Source organism: Hibiscus syriacus, unplaced genomic scaffold (genome assembly GCF_006381635.1).
Source record: "Hibiscus syriacus cultivar Baekdansim isolate YM2019G1 unplaced genomic scaffold, ASM638163v2 tig00110474_pilon, whole genome shotgun sequence".
Classification (NCBI taxonomy): domain Eukaryota; kingdom Viridiplantae; phylum Streptophyta; class Magnoliopsida; order Malvales; family Malvaceae; genus Hibiscus; species Hibiscus syriacus.
This window is the reverse complement of record NW_024062753.1, coordinates 1,132,952-1,152,631: the sequence shown is the minus strand read 5'-3', so window position 1 is coordinate 1,152,631 and position 19,680 is coordinate 1,132,952. Positions and strand designations below refer to the sequence as shown.

General features: G+C 34.9%; 3 protein-coding genes across 3 annotated transcripts; 2 read left to right on the top strand and 1 right to left on the bottom strand.

Annotated features, from left to right (window-relative positions):
* The first annotated feature begins 841 nt into the window (after positions 1–841).
* On the top strand, positions 842–3,975 carry LOC120128068 (pentatricopeptide repeat-containing protein At2g15820, chloroplastic-like). Its single transcript, XM_039145852.1, has 2 exons — positions 842–1,330; positions 2,102–3,975. The coding sequence occupies exons 1-2, from the start codon at positions 851–853 to the stop codon at positions 3,944–3,946; spliced, it is 2,325 nt and encodes a 774-aa protein (XP_039001783.1). The 5' UTR covers positions 842–850; the 3' UTR covers positions 3,947–3,975.
* A 719-nt stretch (positions 3,976–4,694) lies between these two features.
* LOC120128069 (la-related protein 6C-like) lies at positions 4,695–8,184 on the top strand. Its single transcript, XM_039145853.1, has 10 exons — positions 4,695–5,030; positions 5,591–5,672; positions 5,873–5,967; positions 6,050–6,121; positions 6,873–6,952; positions 7,051–7,129; positions 7,222–7,269; positions 7,589–7,657; positions 7,756–7,863; positions 7,975–8,184. The coding sequence occupies exons 1-10, from the start codon at positions 4,695–4,697 to the stop codon at positions 8,182–8,184; spliced, it is 1,179 nt and encodes a 392-aa protein (XP_039001784.1).
* Positions 8,185–17,606: 9,422 nt separating this feature from the next.
* On the bottom strand, positions 17,607–18,674 carry LOC120128019. Its single transcript, XM_039145800.1, has one exon. The coding sequence runs from the start codon at positions 18,614–18,616 to the stop codon at positions 17,609–17,611; it is 1,008 nt and encodes a 335-aa protein (XP_039001731.1). The 5' UTR covers positions 18,617–18,674; the 3' UTR covers positions 17,607–17,608.
* Between the last annotated feature and the right edge of the window lie 1,006 nt (positions 18,675–19,680).

Genomic DNA, 19,680 nt, shown 5'->3' with positions numbered 1-19,680 from the left:
TTTTCCTTTTGGTTGGTGAAGAAATGGGTTTTGGCCCGTGAAAAATTTGCTCTGGCTTGAAAATCTTTCTTCTTTGTAAGGATTTTTCTGGGGACAGCAGATTTTATGAAAGAAGCTCGTGAAATGTTTGGTTTTTTTAGGTTGATGATATGAAGATGTATGTAAATATATATATGTGTACAGGATCAATGAACCATGAGGAGTTGTGAAAAAGTGGGGAGTAGGGTAAAGAAACTGTGGGCGAGCTTGTTTCAGCAATATTGTCTTCTTGTTCACCGTCCATTGCTCCAACACAACTTCCAACTGAACATGCATTACAATCAATTACGTATTTTTAGATTCGGATGGAATTTGTTTCTCTCTGTGTTACTGTTAGGGCTCACCCTACCTAAGTTTTAATCCACTAATCAATTCATTCCGTTAACTTGGTTTCACTTAACATAAATTTTCCAATTGAATTTGTTAAACTATTAGAAAAATTATTTATTATACACGATATTCACTTATAATCAACTAAACTTAAATGGGTTTTATATCTATAAATTTATTTATAGTTAATGTTTTTAATAATTCAATCGTTATATTTTATATTCTATTTATATTTATTATATAATATTCAATTTTAAATAAAAAAATATTTAACTGTTTATTTTAAAATAATAAAAGAACTAAAACTAAAATTAAACCAATCCAAAAATCTTGTCAATTCATTCATGAGATAATGGGTAATGGCCCAGAGATTCCACAATGGACGTTGGTATTTTACTAAGCCCAGAGCTTTATCCATGGCTGCCATTGAATAAGAAAACAAATCTTTAATACCATAATGGATTCTGGATAATCAGCAGCAATGTTAGCGACCAAAGCTTTATCTTCTCTCTCTACCCTCTGCCTTTCCCGCCCCATCATCCCCCGCTCCGCCGCGCCACGGTTGCTCCCTTCTTTTTCCGGCCACGGTTGCTTGGCTTATCCCTTGTCCTCGGCTGCTCACGTTAGTCTAGCTGATGGAAACGTAAGTGAAGAAAAAGAGAAATGGGATTCCTCGAACGACGAGAGCGAAACGTTTTTGTTTGAAGACGGTGATGGGGTTTTCGCGGGGGACGATATGAAGCGTTTGGAGGCGCCGGTGATTGAAGTTAAGGAGCTGGAAGAGTTGCCGGAGCAGTGGCGAAGGTCGAAGCTCGCTTGGCTTTGTAAAGAGTTGCCTGCTCATAAGGCGGGAACTTTGATTAGGATATTGAATGCGCAAAAGAAGTGGCTGAAACAAGAGGAGGCTACTTACGTGGCTGTTCATTGTATGAGAATTCGAGAAAATGAAACTGGGTATAAGGTATTAGTTTTCTTTTCGATTTTCATCAATATTTTCTTATTTGATGTTAAAAAGCTTAACCTTTGATGCTATAATTTAGATTGAGATTGCGGAAAAAGTTAGTCTAGGACCTTGTCTCCGGTAGCCACAAATCTCCCGACTGAGTCCGACTCTCCCAACACTGATTTTTCAGTAGGCATTGACATTGGTGAATTTTCAATATACACACATTTATGTTGCGCATTTCGTTGCTTTAGTTGCTTTGATGCTATAATTTAGATCGAGATTGTGGAAAAAGTTAGCCTAAGACCCGCCACTGGTAGCCACAAGTCTCCCCGATTAAGTCGTGGGTCAAGCCAGTTCATATACCATTTTGGGGTCATGCTCTCTCAACACTGATTTTTCAGTAGGTATTGGCATTGGTGAATTTTCAATATATATATATTGCATATTTTGTTTCTTTAGGTGCTTGGGACAGTTCTATGGTAATTAAATGGTCTTAGAACTCAAGAATAAAAGGATGGTTTATCTATCCAATTAAAGAAATATTTGAGGATTGTTCTTAGTTTTGCTAAAGTCTAGATTCATATGTAGTGTAACTATTAATATGTGCTGTTTATTGCTATATTATTTTCGAATTCTTTGAAAGTCGGAGAGAGACGCCTTCTAAGAATGGGAGTTCAGTGTCTTTTAACTGTCTGCATTGCTACTCTGGTTGTAAGATTTTATATGGTGGTCTTGGCTTGACACCTTAACGTAAAATGTCTTGAAAATATCGTTTTCTACATTCAGGTTTATAAGTGGATGATGCAGCAACATTGGTATCGATTCGATTTTGCTCTTGCTACCAAGCTAGCGGACTACATGGGGAAGGAGGGAAAATTTACAAAATGTAGGGAGATATTTGATGATATCATCAACCAGGGACGTGTGCCTAGTGAATCTACATTTCATATTCTAATCGTTGCGTATCTTAGTGCACCGGTTCAAGGTTGCCTGGATGAAGCATGTGGCATTTACAATCGGATGATTCAGTTAGGAGGTTACCGACCACGTCTTAGCTTGCATAACTCACTTTTCCGATCCATTCTTAGTAAACTGGGAGGTTCTTCAAAATATTATTTAAAACAGGCTGAGTATATCTTTCACAACTTAGAAACATGTGGCTTGGAGATTCAAAAGGATATATACGTTGGCCTAATTTGGTTGCATAGCTATCAGGAACTGGTAGATAACAAGAGGATAAAATCGCTGAGGAAAATGATGCGAGAAGCGGGTATGGTGGAGGGAAGAGAAGTGCTCTTGTCCATCTTGAGAGCTTGTCCAAAGGAAGGGGATGTAAAGGAAGCCGAAAGAACTTGGATTGAACTACTCGATTCTGATGATGGTATCCCTTCTCAAGCTTTTGTTTATAAAATAGAAGTTTATGCAAAAGTCGGAGAAATTACAAAATCTTTGGAGGTATTCAGGAAGATGCAGAAGCATTTGGGCTCTGCCAGTGTTGCAGCATACCACAAGATTATAGAGATTACCTGTAAATCTGAGCAAATGGACCTTGCCGAGTCGCTTATGAAAGAATTCATCGAGAGTGGTAAGAAACCTCTTATGCCATCTTACATTGAGCTAACAGATATGTTCCTCAAGTCAAACCTTCATGATAAGCTGGAGTCGACCTTCATCGAGTGCCTAGAGAAATGCCAACCCAACCGGACCATTTTCAATATATACTTGAACTCATTGGTTAAAGTCGGTAATCTTGGCAAAGCAGGGGAAATTTTCAACCAGATGCGTGGCAATGCGATAATCGGCATTAATGCCAAGTCTTGCAATACCATTTTACAAGGATACCTCTCTTCTGGAGATTTTTCGAAGGCGGAAAAGATATATGATCTGATGTGCGAGAAGAAATATGAAATTGAATCTCCGCTGATGGAAAAGCTGGACTCTGTCCTTAGCTCAAGCCGGAAACAGGTCAAGAGACCTGTGAGCCTAAAACTAAGCAAAGAACAAAGAGAGGCTTTAGTGGGGTTGCTTTTAGGAGGTTTACGTATAGACTCGGATGAAGAGAGAAAGAATCATGTGATACGGTTCGAGTTCAATCAAGATTCCGTCATGCATTCAATTTTGAAGAGACATGTTCATGATCAATATCACGAGTGGTTACATCCTTCGAGTAAGCTAATAGCTGGAGATGATGATATCCCGCACAAGTTTAGTACCATCTCACACTTGTATTTCGGTTTCTATGCGGACCAGTTCTTTCCAAAGGGCCAACCAGTGATCCCGAAACTAATTCACCGGTGGCTGTCTCCGATTGTACTTGCTTACTGGTATATGTACGGAGGGTATCGTACGTCATCCGGCGATATTCTTTTGAAGCTGAAAGGGAGCAGTGAGGGTGTAGAGAAAGTCGTGAAAACATTGAAAGCAAAATCCCTGAATTGCAGAGTGAAAAGAAGAGGGGGAGTGTTTTGGCTGGGATTTCTGGGAAACGATTCAATGTGGTTTTGGAAACTGGTGGAACCTCACATATTAGATGACTTGAAAGATTTTCTCAAGGCAGGCAGTGACGATTCTGCGGGGGAATCTTGCTTCCACACTGCATCCGATGATAATCGGGTACACTTACACAAATAAATAATTATCTTTTTATTCAAGCTTTAACATATGATCGTAACATTACTCAGTGAATGAGAATTCTTAGAAATTATATTAATATTTTTAAAATGATATGTATTAAAGTTCTAAATGACAATTCAGGTTGAATTTGGCCACATTCTTACAAAGGTCTAGTGAGGGGCTTAAGGGAGTGGATTATCGTAGAAAAAGGAAAGATAAGGCTGTCGTAAAATGGTGGCAAATTACAAACCTTCAAATATGTTTAATTATGAATTACATCTCTACCACTTTATGAAAATTAAAAAAAATTAGTCTTTTTTTTAAGTCTTCAGAATTTGGTCTTTTTAATGATAAATTAGTCTAATGAAATAATACTGTTAAATCTCGTCAATAAGTTGCTAACATGATTTTTTTTTCAGAATTTGGTCTTTTTAATTTATTGATCTTCTGTTCAAGTTTATTTATTCATTAGCGCTGGATTAATTTATTAGTTTCTGTAAATTACAAGACTAAACTTTGATATATTAAAGAAAAATGACTGACTTATTAATTTTTGTGAAGAAATTGATTAAGAAAAGCAAGTCAAAGACAATAACGCAATGGTCGTGTAAGAAAGTCGCCTCTCCGCATTTGCGCGCTAAACACTCTCAAAACTCAACAGCCACTAAACTTCAGGAGAGACATCAAAATCTATGGGTTTCAAACGCATTAATCAAACCAGCCACACGAAAGAAACAGCAAATTTCGCAAGAAGAAAAAAAAAACCATGGAAGAAACACAATCTGATCAAAAAACTAAAGAAGAACGCAAAGAAAAGCTTGCCATTGATAGCAGTGGAAGCAGCAATGGCGACGTGAGGTTCAAATTAGATGCTTATGCACCACAATTCTTGCCCAAATCGCGTACCCAAATGCCCATTTCGGCTTATTATTACCCTTTATTTCACTATCCCGGTGACGTCGCCGGATCGGATGGGTTCTTTGTTGGTGAACAAGAACCGGCTACTGCTGCCTATTTCATTCCAAATCCTAATTTCTCGATCCCTAAATTCTTTCCTAAGAATGTGCTCACCGATGATCTCCGTTTAAAGATCATCAAACAGGTAATCTTTTCTAATGTGTCAGTTTTGCGTAGTGTTTGCATTTCACCTGCTTGAGTTTTTGTTTAGCTCACAACTTTACTAGAATTTATAAGGATCCAAATCATTTATTCAAGCAGCACACATCTAATGTCTGGTGCTAGATTTTCTTCGAGATTCATATCATGCATGTTTTTGGAAATGTACATGAGAATATAACCCTCGAGATATACTGGCATTAGAGCTCCTGTTACCATCACTTCCATAATGAAACTAATGATAGTTTGTTTTGACATTCTTTTGTGGGTTTGGGAATGCGTCTAAACCATTTATTTATTTATTTTTCAAGTTTTTCATGTATTTAGGGGATTATATTTCGTATTTATGATTATGTTTAGATATATGCATAACACGGTTATCAGATACATATATTTAAAAAAATAAAAAGGTAGAAAAAGAAAGTTGAGAAGAAAATTTGTCATATAAATGTTCATATTCGATATCAAGTAGGAGTAACATTGAAGGAAAAGTCCCGCAATGAATGAAAGTTCGGTTTCTCTATTTTGACACAACGATAAAAACAGGTGGAATACCAGTTGAGTGACATGAGCCTCATAGCAAATGAATCGTTGTCAAAGCAAATAAGCAAAGATCCCGAAGGTTATGGTAAGAACTTAATCAAGGCTCTCTTGAGGTTGGATTCTGTCTAGATTCTTATCGAGTCAGGGGAATTTACAAAGTGTCATCCATCAACAACAGTTTCTTTCATTGATAAAATTTTTGGCACATCAATAGGTTCTAAAAATTATTAATCTTTCCAATTACAACAGTTTCTTTCATTGATAGATTTTGTCTATGCTTTTCAGTTCCCATATCTTTCATTGCTTCAACAAAGAAAATCAGGTCTCTCATCACCAACAACTACTTGTTGGCCAAAGCACTTCGATCCTCTTCAAAACTTGTAACTTCTTTTACTTTCATTTATTACTTTTCCAACTGCAAAAACTAATTATATTTCTTCCTTTTCATTTGCTGAAATTAAGGTTGTGAGTGATGATGGTAAGAAAGTTAAACGTAAACACCCTTTCACTGACAAGGACAGAGAAGAAGTTCAGGTAATTTAATTGGGAATTTCCTATTTTCCTTCTGTTTTCTTGTCCTTTTCTTTTATGTGGCTTGAACTCGAGTGAGTGTTGGATATAAATATATTTCTTACATGAATATACTCAAAATTTTCCGTGGCTTTTTTCATATATTTGAATGATAGATATTTATACCTCCATTGCCACGTGACCGTGTTAGACAAGAGAAATAAAGAGTTGATGACATAGATTTTGGTATAATTTTGATCCCCAGTCCCTCTACTCTTTAGGCTTTTAAAATTGAGTCTCCGTAATTTAATTTCAGAAATTTAATAAAGACATAATACTATGTTTAGTATGAATATTATTTATTACTCATGTTTTTGTACATGAATTAGTAATGAACTAATTTTACTTGATAACTTTTAACAACTCATGATTTAATTTAAACATGCTGAGGAAATTAATATTGTTTATTTTAAACAGATATTATCTTTTTACTTGAATTTTTACTTTCTTTCTCATTTCAAATTTAAATTTGTATTAATTCTTATCCATGCTATGACGGACTATTTTAGTTGAGTTTTACTGTTAGTTGAATTTTTCTTAAATTTGAATATGTGATATTCGTTAGATTTTAATTTTTAAAATCAATCATTTATTCAATTTTAATCAAATGAATTAAATTTTAAAGGTTAAAAGAATAAAGTATAGGGTTAGGAGCATAATTAAACCTTTCTTATGCATTGCAAATTACAATTTTTCTTCTTCTCTTTTCTTGCAGTCTCATACTGTTGTTGTAGAGAATTTGCCTGAAGATCACTCTCATCAGAACATCGACAGAATTTTTAATATTGTCGGAAGGTTTGTTCATGTTTTATTATAATTTTTTTTTATCATTTCTATTTCAATTAGGAAAAAGGATTATTTCTGCAGCACTTACTAATGGTATTGGAACACAGTGTGAAGAATATAAGAATATGTCATCCCCATGAATCCAGATCTTCCCGCTCTAAAAGTGAGTTTTGTATGTCTAACGAGGTATGAAGATTCAAATCAGACATGTTTTTCCTTAATTAATCCTAAAAATTATTGCACAGTTTTCCTCATTTTCTTCTTCCATTATCTTTAAGCTTCATGCACTTGTGGAGTTTGAATCGGCAGAGATTGCTGAGAAAGCGGTAATGTTGCTACTGTTATTATTAATCACATCTTTTTATTTTCGTTGAAGTGTTCATGTTCGTTTCCAGCACCCATATCCAACACATATTTGGATATAAGAACCTGAATATAACCCTCTAAATATGAAGAAAAATAAATAAATATATTCATAACTGACACTCGTACTTGAGTCTAAATAACAGCTTCTAGATATATTTAGTTGAATCTATACTTTAATTCCTTCTTTTGCAATGATATAGAACTATCTTATTCCGAGTGATGTTGATTGTTGGTAAAGTTAATTGTTCAATTTCTGGTTTTGCAATGATATTGGCTCAGGTTGAGAAGTTAAGTGATGAAAGGGATGGGAGAAAAGGACTCCAAGTAAGGTTGCTGCTTAGAATCTTGGTATGTCTCAAAACCGGATATATTCATCATATTATTATGTATTTCTAAATCAAGCCATTAGTTTACATTTTTTTTTCTTTTTTGAAATGTAAATGCAGCCAAAATCTGTTCCCAATAAACAAAAATCTGAGTTTGATAGCATACTAGACGAGGACGATTTACCGAGTTCCTTTCAATTAAACAATCTTGAATCAACCAAAAATAACGTAAGCCTTGATTCTTTAATATTCTTATGTAAAAAAAAAAGGAAAAAAAAAGCTAAGCATATTCATATTCGACATGTATATGAATAAGATTGTTTTTGACCTTCTCCGTAGGGTGAGGATAACGGTAAGGTGATATCAAAAAAGAGACGGGGCAAACGGGGGAAGGGCCGGGGGCTTGGTGAACGAGGCCTGGCTGCTGAAGCACCACCTCAACCCAGTGCAAATATGAAAAAGAAGTCTAACCATCCAAGAATGCCGGACGGAACCAAGGGTTTCAGCATGGGACGAGGCAAGCCATTAATGAGTCCACATTCGGAGTGATGGACCAACCTTATTTTCTGAAATATTCGTGTCCGTAACATATATGCGTCCGAGGAAACATAGGATAATCCCTTTCTTTTTAACCTTGTTATATGCATTGTTGTATTAACAATCAAAGTATTGAAAAGGGTTCTGCTGAAAGCAGGAGAAGTATAAAGTGGCTTACCATATAGTTGTTAACTTGTCGATAACATGATTCAGCAATCGAAACAAATAATAACATTGATACTCCAACTTTCTTATCCAAGCTTCTAATTCAACTTAAACAAAGTGCTGAAGAAAAGTGTAAAGTAGTTGTGTGCATCAACTTGCCTGTTTTCAGGGTTCCATGCTGAGCAGCAGGGAACTTGTGCATGGCTTGGATACCGAGTTCCCCTGCTCCAGCTTCAATGCCACCAATTGCATTGTCCGGTTCAGAGTACACAAATTATGTCCATCGCCTAAAACAATGATAAAAAGTATTCATCATGATCCCAACCCTAAATTGCTTCAACACCATCCACTATATACATGGGAGTATTCTATGGAACCTTTGAATTGTTGTTTTCATAATATAAGAACACTGTAACTATTTTGATCTAAATTTTCAAATTCATATCAAAATATATTACAGTAATTCCTTTGTGGGTCTAGCTTTATAGATCGACACGTGCCATGTGTAGACGTTTTTTCTGTAAAGCTAAAGGCAATTTATAATGTGCGTGGTTGGTTCTTTCTTTTTGCCCTAAACAAATATACAAATCAATGCCTTACAAAAGCATGACTTTGTACAGTGCATGTACAGTACCTTTGACATCTTTATTTTCACTTTTTTTAATTATTATTTTAAATTCAAATTGATTACGGTAGGCCGTAATAAGAAGCGATTCACTATATGACCTGTTATAATTACGAGGCCTGCATGCTACATTCATTAATCAAGGACCATTTGCCTGCCATTTCTTCACCTCAACTACTGGATATCAGCATACATGACGTAATTGAAATTATTCTAAATCATCTCAAATTATAACAATTAGTCACTCATTCATAAATACGAACGTCTTTGAATAAAATTTAATATTTATATTTAGGGTAAAGTACACAAATAATCCCCATCTATAAAATATTACTTTGTTGAGTCCATTGATTATTAAAAGTTACAAAATGATCTTTTCACTTTAACGTGTTGTTTTGTTGAGTTCCTCAATTATTAATATCCAACTCATATATTTTTTTTTAAAAAAGACAAATTTGAAACAGTCGAGTGACTATTGGTGTATTTTACCTTTATATTTATGATCAAGTTAAATTGGGATAAACATTTTTTTATTAATCTAGAGCGATTAAAATGTAGTTTGTATTCGAAAGATTCTCAATCATTTGACAATTAAATGTCAAATACCCTTGCAATCTCTAGTGCTCGGACTTGAAATCTCTAGGAATAATAACTATACTTTTAACCACTAAGATATATTACTTTGTGCAATTTAAATAAATATAATTACATTAATATATATATAGTTTGACATAAATCTAATTTGATCTATAAATATCTTTATTTCATACTTTAAATTTATTTTATCCGTATTAAAATGAATTACTCCAACATCTAAATTCAGAGTATATAATCATTTATATATATTAAATATATATTAATATTCTATATTCACTCTTAAATTCAAATAATATATATGTAAGATTTTATTATATGTACTAGTCTTAATACAAAATATATTGTTTTTCTTTATTTTATTAATTTTCTATTAATAAAAAAGTTAAAGAATGGTACGGAATAAGAGCATTAAAATATAAGATAAAAACATTTGACCATCATTAGGACACATGTAAAGTATTTAATGGCCTACTTTCCCATTCCTTTTTTCTTTAATGTACTTGTTAATTAACTATTATTATTGTTGTAAAACTTTAATTTTCTAGAGAAACCTTGAAAGTACAACAGGATAACACCACGTTATATTGGTTGAATTTTTAAGGCAAAAATTCATGTTTATTTTTTAAAAATATATATTAATATTTACTATTATTATTACTCCGATCTGAATAATAAAAATCAAATATTATGATATATATATATTTGACATAATTTTAACATTATAATTAAATAAAATATTACAATACACGATCACATGAGAAATTATTTCAAGCTAGGAGCCTAATAAACTGTTGTGCATAAGATTCACTTTACACTAATTAAGCACCATTATTATTTGTTAACATCATTATTTTATAAACCTCATGATTATGGTATATAAAAACTATTATTTACTTTGTTTTTCTTTGATTTCCCCCCCCCTTTTTTTCTTTCGGCTAAGTCGTGACACGTTGTAATATTATTTCTCCAAAATTTCAACTTTATTAAGATCTCATCTTAAAATTCATAAACTTATGGTTTTTAATTAACGTAGAAAGATATTAATCCAAATATGAATTAATTAAAAAGTTTGGAAACACATATAATATGTAATTTTGGAGCGAAACAAGTTGTACAACAGAATGGTTATTCTTTCTATAGGTCTTGGGTACGAACAACTGCGTTTGCAGAACGTGTGTATATTATCAATAAGTTAAGAAAATTCTAAATATAATATATTATCGTAATCTCATACTATCCAAAAAAAATTGTGTAATCGGCGTTGTATCCTGATGTATTCATCCACACGTCATTAAATTATATTTAAAGAATTATTTTAATTATTGAAATTTTAAAGATTAATTATTAAATTTATCTAATATGTGTAATATTATAATATTTATTTATATCATTTTAATAAATTTATTAAAAAAATTAGAATCTTTAAAAAGTAAATGATCAAAATAATTGTTTAGATATATTAGAATAACCTTTATTATTAATTACCCAAATCTAAAATGCAACAATTAAGCATACGAACAGTACCCAAAACTTAAATGGACAATAAATGGTTGTCAAAGTGGTGGTACCTCTCGTTTTAAACACATTGCTTGACTTGACTAGTAAATATTGCTTTCCCAAACAAACGCTACCAAAAGGCAAGTCTAAAGTTTTTTTTTATAATTAATTTATATTCATCCAAAATAATGCAAACTAGTTTTTACAAAACATAATAAATCCTTTTCACTAGATTAGACCCTAGTTTATGCACAAATATCTATTTACATTATCAAAGTGTCTATATAATTTAATTTTTACAGTCTCTTTTATCTTATTTACAGTTACATCGATCGAACTAGTTAAACTCCTGAAATGTCTATGATTGTGCTCTTCCCAAATAAAATACATAAAATTAGTCCAAGCAAGTTTAAGGATACGCACTATGAGAGATTTGCTGTTCAAATTCTCAATCAACCAACTAAAACGTTCATCCTAGCTATATGAGGCTATTTTCTCGGTATATCACCGGTGATCGGTATTATTACCGATCTAACAACGGTCAGACTATATTTCTCGATTTAACACCCTTAGTAGGAAAGCGCGCCCCCTGCACCGCGATATACGGTGATCTGGCGCCACGTGGATATAGCACGCCCCCTGATCCGCGCTATACGCCACGTAGGGGTATAGCGCGGATCAGGGGCCGCGCTATACGCCGTACCAAAATTATATTTAACGCGGTCCCTGATCCGCGCTATATCTTTTATCTGATACATATAGCGCGGTGCAGGTACCGCGCCTTATATGCTTATAAATACACTCCTCCGGCTCCATCTCCTCGCATCTCTCCTCTCTTATAAATTAATACAACAATTCCGTCAACGAGTAATAATTCTCGCAATCTTCTCAAATTTGATTTAGAAGTTCGTGCGATTTTTCGTTATAAGGTAATTTTATTATAATTTTTTAATTATACTTATTGTTTATTATCATTATTTGAAAAAATATTATACTAATTATTTTCAATTAATTTTTATATTTGTAAAATTGAAAAGCATGAGCATACGTCGAAATAGTTTTACGGTACAGTTAATAATATAAAATTATATTATTTAAATTATTTACGTTAATGTGTAAAAAATTTATTATGTTATATTTTCGTTCATATATAATTTATTTAATCAGGTTTGTTTAAGTTATTTTTTTACAGATATAATATTACCGCACTTTTAAACTCAAAGAATGGCACGACTTTTAGCTATTGTTTATTATGATGGTGAAATTCGAGAAAATGAAACCGGCGTTGTTTTCGTATCAAATGAGCGTGTTAAAATGTCATTAAAGAGAAACATAACTCTTGAGGAGCTAATAACGAAGATTTCGAGGAAGATTAATGTTGGAAGTAATAGAAGAATGTCGTCGTTGCAGTACAGATTTCCAACATCATTGTTGCCATTAACTTATACAGCGTTCGAACTTTCGAACAATGATGATGTTCAAATGATGGTTGAAGCTCAAAGTAATTATTCAAACGCCGCTATTGAGATGTATGCATATTTTGTTCAAGTGCGTGCTGTTCGGGGTCAATCTTTAAGCTCACACTATGGGCTGGCTGAACAAGTTGATAAAGTTGACAGCCCGGCTACAATAATGTGTAATTATTTTAATGTCATAATGGGGAGACATTCATCCGTAACTCCTTACGATATGTACGAGGTGGGTTCACGAACAATCCGTATGGCAACACCGCGTCCAGTTCAAGGGGGAATGCATTCATCTGCAAATTTCTTTAACCATATGGAGATGCCATCGACGCAACCATCTGTGCAGTTTCCATTTGACACGATGGCTTCAAGCTCCAAGGGGAGGCATTCGAATGCGAGCTTTTTCGATCTCAATGTCGATATGCCTTTCAGTTCAAGGGGAAGGCGTGCAAGTAGTAGGTTCTTCGACCTAAATATGAAGAGCATGGAGGAACCATCATCTCCACCAGAGAAACCGCTTCGTGAGCCTGGTGCGGATGGTGCTGAGACTGGACTATTCATTCACCCAGAATCACCGCAATTCAACTTCGATGATGATGAAGTTTCAAGAAATGTGGCACAAACTGACCCTCCTGCACACATGTATGAAGCTGATTATGGTGCAATGTACGGGCCAGAATTTGCGGATATGCCTCATCTCGGTGACTATGGATATTACTCATCAATAAATAATGGTGAGTTATCTTGTGGCATTGAGTTTTCAAGCAAAGAAGAAGCGATGATGGCTATCAAAAATTACAATATACGTAATTTTGTTCAGTCCAGAGTCAACCGATCGATGACCGAAAAATATGTATGCTACTGTGCTCGACGCGAAAACGGATGCAATTGGATGGTTCACGTATCGAAAATGAATAGGAAAAACAACATATGGGAACTAACAGTATACAACGGTTCTCACACATGTTGTACTGGAGGGGTCAACCAAGATCATTCGAACTTAGACTCTGAAGTGATATGCCAAGCCATCATGCCCATGGTAAAAGCAAGCTCTCATATAGCTGTTGCAGTGTTGATTTCAGCTATACAATCGCAGTATGGGTACACCGTCTCCTATAAAAAGCTTGGTTGGCTAAACAAAATGCCATTGTCAAACTTCATGGCGAATGAGATGCATCATACAACGAACTTCCAGGTTGGTTTAGGCTGGTGCGGACATTGAATCCTGGGATAATTGTGGACTTCGAAACCTCCTATGCATACCATAATGATCGAGTTCTTCGCAATTCTATCAGGTTTTTTGGAGTTACCCACAGTGCGTTAATACTGCCAAATACTGCAAGCCTGTGGTTCAGATCGACGGGACTTTCTTGTATGGAAAATACAAGCAAGTTTTATTTTTGGCAGTTGTCCAAGATGGCAATCGCAATATTCTTCCAGTTGCTTTTGCTCTTGTCGAAGGAGAAAATACAGATTCTTGGGCTTTTTTTCTCCGAAATTTACGTGCACATGTTATCACGAGGGAAAAAATTTGTGTCATTTCAGATCGCGGAGCTGGGATCAAAGCAACAGTGGAGTTTTTAGGTCCAATTTGGCAACCACCCTTTGTCCAACATAGGTATTGTCTCCGAGACATTGTTGCGAACTATCATGGAAGGTACAAGAAGAATGATGAGCGTCAATTAATTGTGCGCATGGGTAAGTGAAAGCAAGTTAGTAAGTTATACATTTTTTATTAGGTTACGAACTACTTCCTCGAACGTTTGAATCAATGCTTCAAGATTTACGGGCGAAGAACGAGGAAGGATACGATTACATCAGTCTCATCGATAAGAAATGTGGACGAACGCATATGATGATGGATATCGATATGGACACATGACGACCAACTTGGCTGAGGCAATCTATTCAACCTTAAAGGGTGCACGTCACTTACCTGTAGCGGCTTTGGTAAAAACTATATTTTCGTTTGGGGGCACTTTTTGCGAAGCTCAGGGGACAAGCTCAAACTTGGATGCAAGGCGGTCATGTTTATCACCCTAGATTAGTTGTAGATCTAAAAAAAAAATTGCTGCATCAAATGGAATGTCTGTAACAAGCTTCTCTAGAAGGCATGAAATGTTTCGTGTCACAGAGTTGCCCCGACCTCTTCAAGGGATTGAAGCTGTGTCGTTAAGAATAAATCTAAGGGACAGAGCGTGCGACTGCGGGTTTTTTCAAGCTCTGAAGTATCCATGCTCTCATGTGATAGCAGCTTGCTCGCATATGCGTCAAGACTATAACCATTTTGTGGATCCCGTATACTTACTATCTGAAGTTTTTAAGGTATACGAATTTGAGTTTCCCCATAGGTAATGATAAAGACCCTGATGAGGTTCAAGATTGGCTTCCGATTGTACCAAATCCGAGTTTATTGAGGGAGCGTGGTCGTCCAAAATCCAATCGAATTCATTGCAATATGGATATTCGAGAAAGATCTAGACAAGACAGAAGATGTGGCCATTGTAGAAACCCAGGACACACTAGAAAAACATGTCCACTTCTGTTGTCATCAAGTAACAATTGATGAGAAAATGATGTATTTGTTTATCAATAATAATTCTTGTATTTTAATTTGCATTTACTTCAAGTTAATGTCATTCGATAATCGTTGATGAAGATTAAAAAAATGAACACAATTATTAAATTTTATCAAACTAATAACAATTTGATATTTAAATACAACAAACTTACAATAATAATTAAATGGTAAATGATAACCAAATTACAATAACTGATATTAAATGGTAATAAACAAATTTAACTAAAATATATTTAAAAAAGTCCAACAAATTTAACAAAATAAAGTAAGTATTAAATGAGAAATAATAAAAAATTACAATTAAACAAAATAAAGTAAATACAAATATAAAAAAATCTATCGATGCCTGCGTCGCGAATGTGTTCCGCATGGCGGTGGATGTCGGTCTCGAGGAGGATTTCTTCGTATCACTGGTTCTGACTCCTCGTTGTCATCGTCATCGTCGTCATCACCATTAAAATATGACACCCATTCAAACTAAAACAAATAATATATAATTTTTATCAAAATAATAATCTAATTATATAACTATAATCTAAAATCGATTTTTAAACATTAAAATTCATACTTGTGTGTCAGCCTTCTGATCGATTAGAACCCTAATTTTTTCTAAATCATCAGGTAGCTCCTGATGATTTTTCCTATTAGTAGACCACCTATTCAGGAAAAAAATTTGTTATACGGTGTATAAAATTATTAATATACAAAATCAATTTTATAATTACCTCAGAAGTAGTGGAAATACGAATGGGTTCTTCACAACAGGACATAAAAAGGGCAATCGATACCATGCCCAAGACTGCAGCAGTATGAGACATCCGCCGATAGCATTACACCTGTAGTCAGTGGCTCCACACATCTCCTTGTACAGCAAAGCCAAACTGCCGAGCCCCAACTGAATGATCCGGCGAGACGAAAGTCGCTAAGATGTCGCAACCACATGCAGTGAACTAAGTTGAGCGATTTGTCTGACACCAGTAACCCTCTTATCAGCTGCAGTATGCATGCCCGTGCATACATCTTAACCTCATCCTCAGAGGTGTATGCGCTCAACTCCCGAATATTGGCATCTAACCAATTTAACGGTATCCTACCTCCGATAAAATTTTCCGGGACACGTCCTAGACTATCCCGATACAAAGTAGTCCAAGAACCGGAAGCTATCCCCGATATCACATCTCCATCCACCGAAAGCCCCAGGTGCATAGAAACATCCTCAAGCGTGATCGTGCACTCTCCGCACGGAAGATGGAATGTGTGAGTCTCCGGCCTCCACCGCTCTACTAAGGCAGAAATCATGTCTGGCTCTATCTTACAGTGACCCTGATATCTACCTATAACCGAATCTAGCATCTACTAATTACGGCAAGACACGGCTGGTATCACTAACTTAAGATTCATAACAAAAGGATCTAATACACGGTACTTCTCCTAAAATAAAATTAAAAAAATTAATTCTTAATCTAATAATCATGCATTAAATGAATCAACTAATTATTACTAATAATTTAAATTAAATTAAAACGTTAAAATGTTACCGTATCAGCAAAGTGTCGAGATATTTAATTCTTAATCTAATAATCATGCATTAAATAAATCAACTAAATATTACTAATAATTTAAATTAAATTAAAACGTTAAATGTTACCGTATCAGCAAAGTGTAGAGATATATGATTTTCATCCGAGCGAAGTAGACTGTCTTCCATTATATATATGCAAAAGAATTATATTAGTAAAATATTAAATAAAGTAAAAACATAATAGTAAAAATATTATAAATATACCTTAAAAAGAGAGTATTTGAGAGAAATTTAGAGAATTTGATAGAATTTGGTGTGATAAAAGTGATTGAGGATAGGGGTATTTATAAGGAGGATGGGGACGTGAAGCGCTGGTAATTAGGGGTATAGCGTGCCCCCTACACCGCGCTATACCCCACGTGTCAGATATCCAGGTATAGCGCGGATCAGGGGGAGCGCTATACCTACGTGACGCCAGGTCACCGTATATCGCGGGATAGGGGCACTATATCACGTGGTCCCAAATCAACATATAGCGCGGTGTAGGGGGCGCGCTTTCCTGCTAAAGGTGTTAGATCGGGAAATATAGTCTGATCGATATTAGATCATTAATAATACCGATCACCGATGATATACAGGGAAAATAGCCACTATATGACTCATATCTAAGTCCACAAAAGATTAAAACAGCACCACAAATTTCCTTTGCACAAATTGATTCTTAATTTAGTTTATATTTTATTTGTTATAATATTTTAAATATTATAAATTTTAGTATATTTTCTAATTAGGTATAAATATAAAAATACACAAATTCCATGATTTGAAAATTAAAAAAATAAACAAATCGTGTGGAAGCAACATTCTTTTAACAATTTCACATGAAGTCCATTTCTGTATAACCAAAACAAATGAAATTCGAAAAACGGTGCGTATTGTGAAGCCAGATGAAATCTTAAATAACAAATTGAAAACAAAATCATCTATCCACGTGTCAAAGACCCAACACCCCTGGAAATCTCATGCATTCCAGGGTTGAAACCCAAACAACCAAGCAGTCCCTGTTTGTAAGGCAAGAAAGTCTTACGCCTCATCTCTTCCGTCACCGCCCGGTTCGTCGTGTAATGCAGCTCGTGCGCCGAAACCGGATGCGCTCTCCGCTTCAAACTCGCCACCGACTCACTCGACCTGAAGCTCGCATTTTTTATGTCCTCAGCAGCCTCTTTCTTACCCAAAACAGAGTATTTCCTCAACGGTTCTTTGATGCTCGTTGCTCTGCCCTCCGATGCACTCCTAAACAACAGAAAATCTTTTAATTTCCATTTCTTGTTACCTTTTGGAAACGAAATGGCCGAAAAGATGGACGAAACGTAAGATTTGGGGTTCCGATTCGTGGAAAAAACAATGGGGTTTTCGCATTGTATTTGTGAATGTAAAGAGCTTGAAGGTGACAGCGATCTACTTTTCTTGTGAACGTAATTGTAATTATAGCTCGAAGGTGATGGTGATGCTAATGAAGATGAAAATGAAACCCCAGATTTTCTTTCCCTTCCTCCTTGTTGTTGTTGCGGCGGATAACAACCGTTCTCCACCGCTAGTTCGAACACAGGAGGCGGTGGTTGAAGGGGCTTAATCTTCCCGCCATCAAAAAGCTCGTCAGCCGACAATGAGGTTCTCTCCAGCGGTCCACTGAAATTAAACTCGAAATCATCATCATCGTTGCTTTGATCTCTGCCATCAAAGCCTTTTCTTTTTGGGGTACCCTGATTCGGCTCCCAATCAAAAGGGACTGCCGAGGAAGAGCCGGCGACGTGAGAGACGTCGTTGAGGTCATCATAAGAGTCGTGAGAAGGACTTGCTGGAGCAGTAAATAATAAGAGATTGCCACCAGAGCGTTGAGGGCTTGAAGGAGCAGTTATGTACGGCGATGAGCATGAGCTGTCGAAGTTGAACTCCGCCGCAGGGAGCGGTGCCACCACTTCGACCTCCATTGAATTCTTAGGGTGTGATGATTTTGTGGGGAGGATTTTGTGACGAAGAAGGGAGGAAAACGAGGGGGGGAATTGGGGAAGTCTCACGAGGGAGACCCACTTATTTAATACGACTTGGGTCGTAGTCAAGTTCAACCTTGGAAGGTTTAATTCACTTTCTGTCCCTTTACACTTTGGAAGTTTTAAATATAGTCTTTCATATTACATAAGTTGAAATTGTATAAATTAATAGGATTTAATTTTATTATTAAAATTTGTGTCAAAGACCATCCTCATTTTTTCAATAAATAAATGAATTTATCAGTTTGAAAAGCCTGAGCATAAGCATCAAACGTATGATTTGGTTGGAATAGGGTGTTCATTAAGTTAGACAAAATGAGTGCAAAAAAGGCATTATTTTATTTATTTTTGATCGACACAAAGGTCTTGACCCCTTAGGGAAAAAATGGTCGAATTAATTTTCTTTACGCCGCTACAAATTAGTAATTCAAGTTACTTCTTTTAACCTAGAATTTCTAACAAAAAGTACATTTTTATGTCAATCACCCAACAAAAGATCTTTATTTTGCATCTGGTCCGAATACCTGACTCATTAAATATCCTATCAAGCGCTCTCAAACAAACAAATGACTTAGGTGCGTTTGGTTCACGGAATGTAAGATTATCAGTGTAAATAAAAGATTATTAAGGAATAGGATTACAATGTTGTATTTTATGTTTGGTTGGTTTAGTAGGAATGTAAGATTAATGTTTGGTTAAAGGAATAAAAAATTATTGGAATATATTTGATCAAATTGTCCTTATTATATATTTGTTTTTTAACAAGTTAGAAAATATTTATATATATTTTTAAAAAAAATTAAATTCATACAATTTATATAATTTTTTTTACAAAATTGAAAATATAAAAAGGTTTAATGAAAGATAAAATTTTATTTTAACCCCTGAATTTCATATAAAATTTTAATTATAGATTTTTTTATGTAAATCTAAAATAGTTTAATGATAAGTTTGTAATTTAACGTTCGTAGAATTTTTATTATTCAATGACAGAATAAGGATAT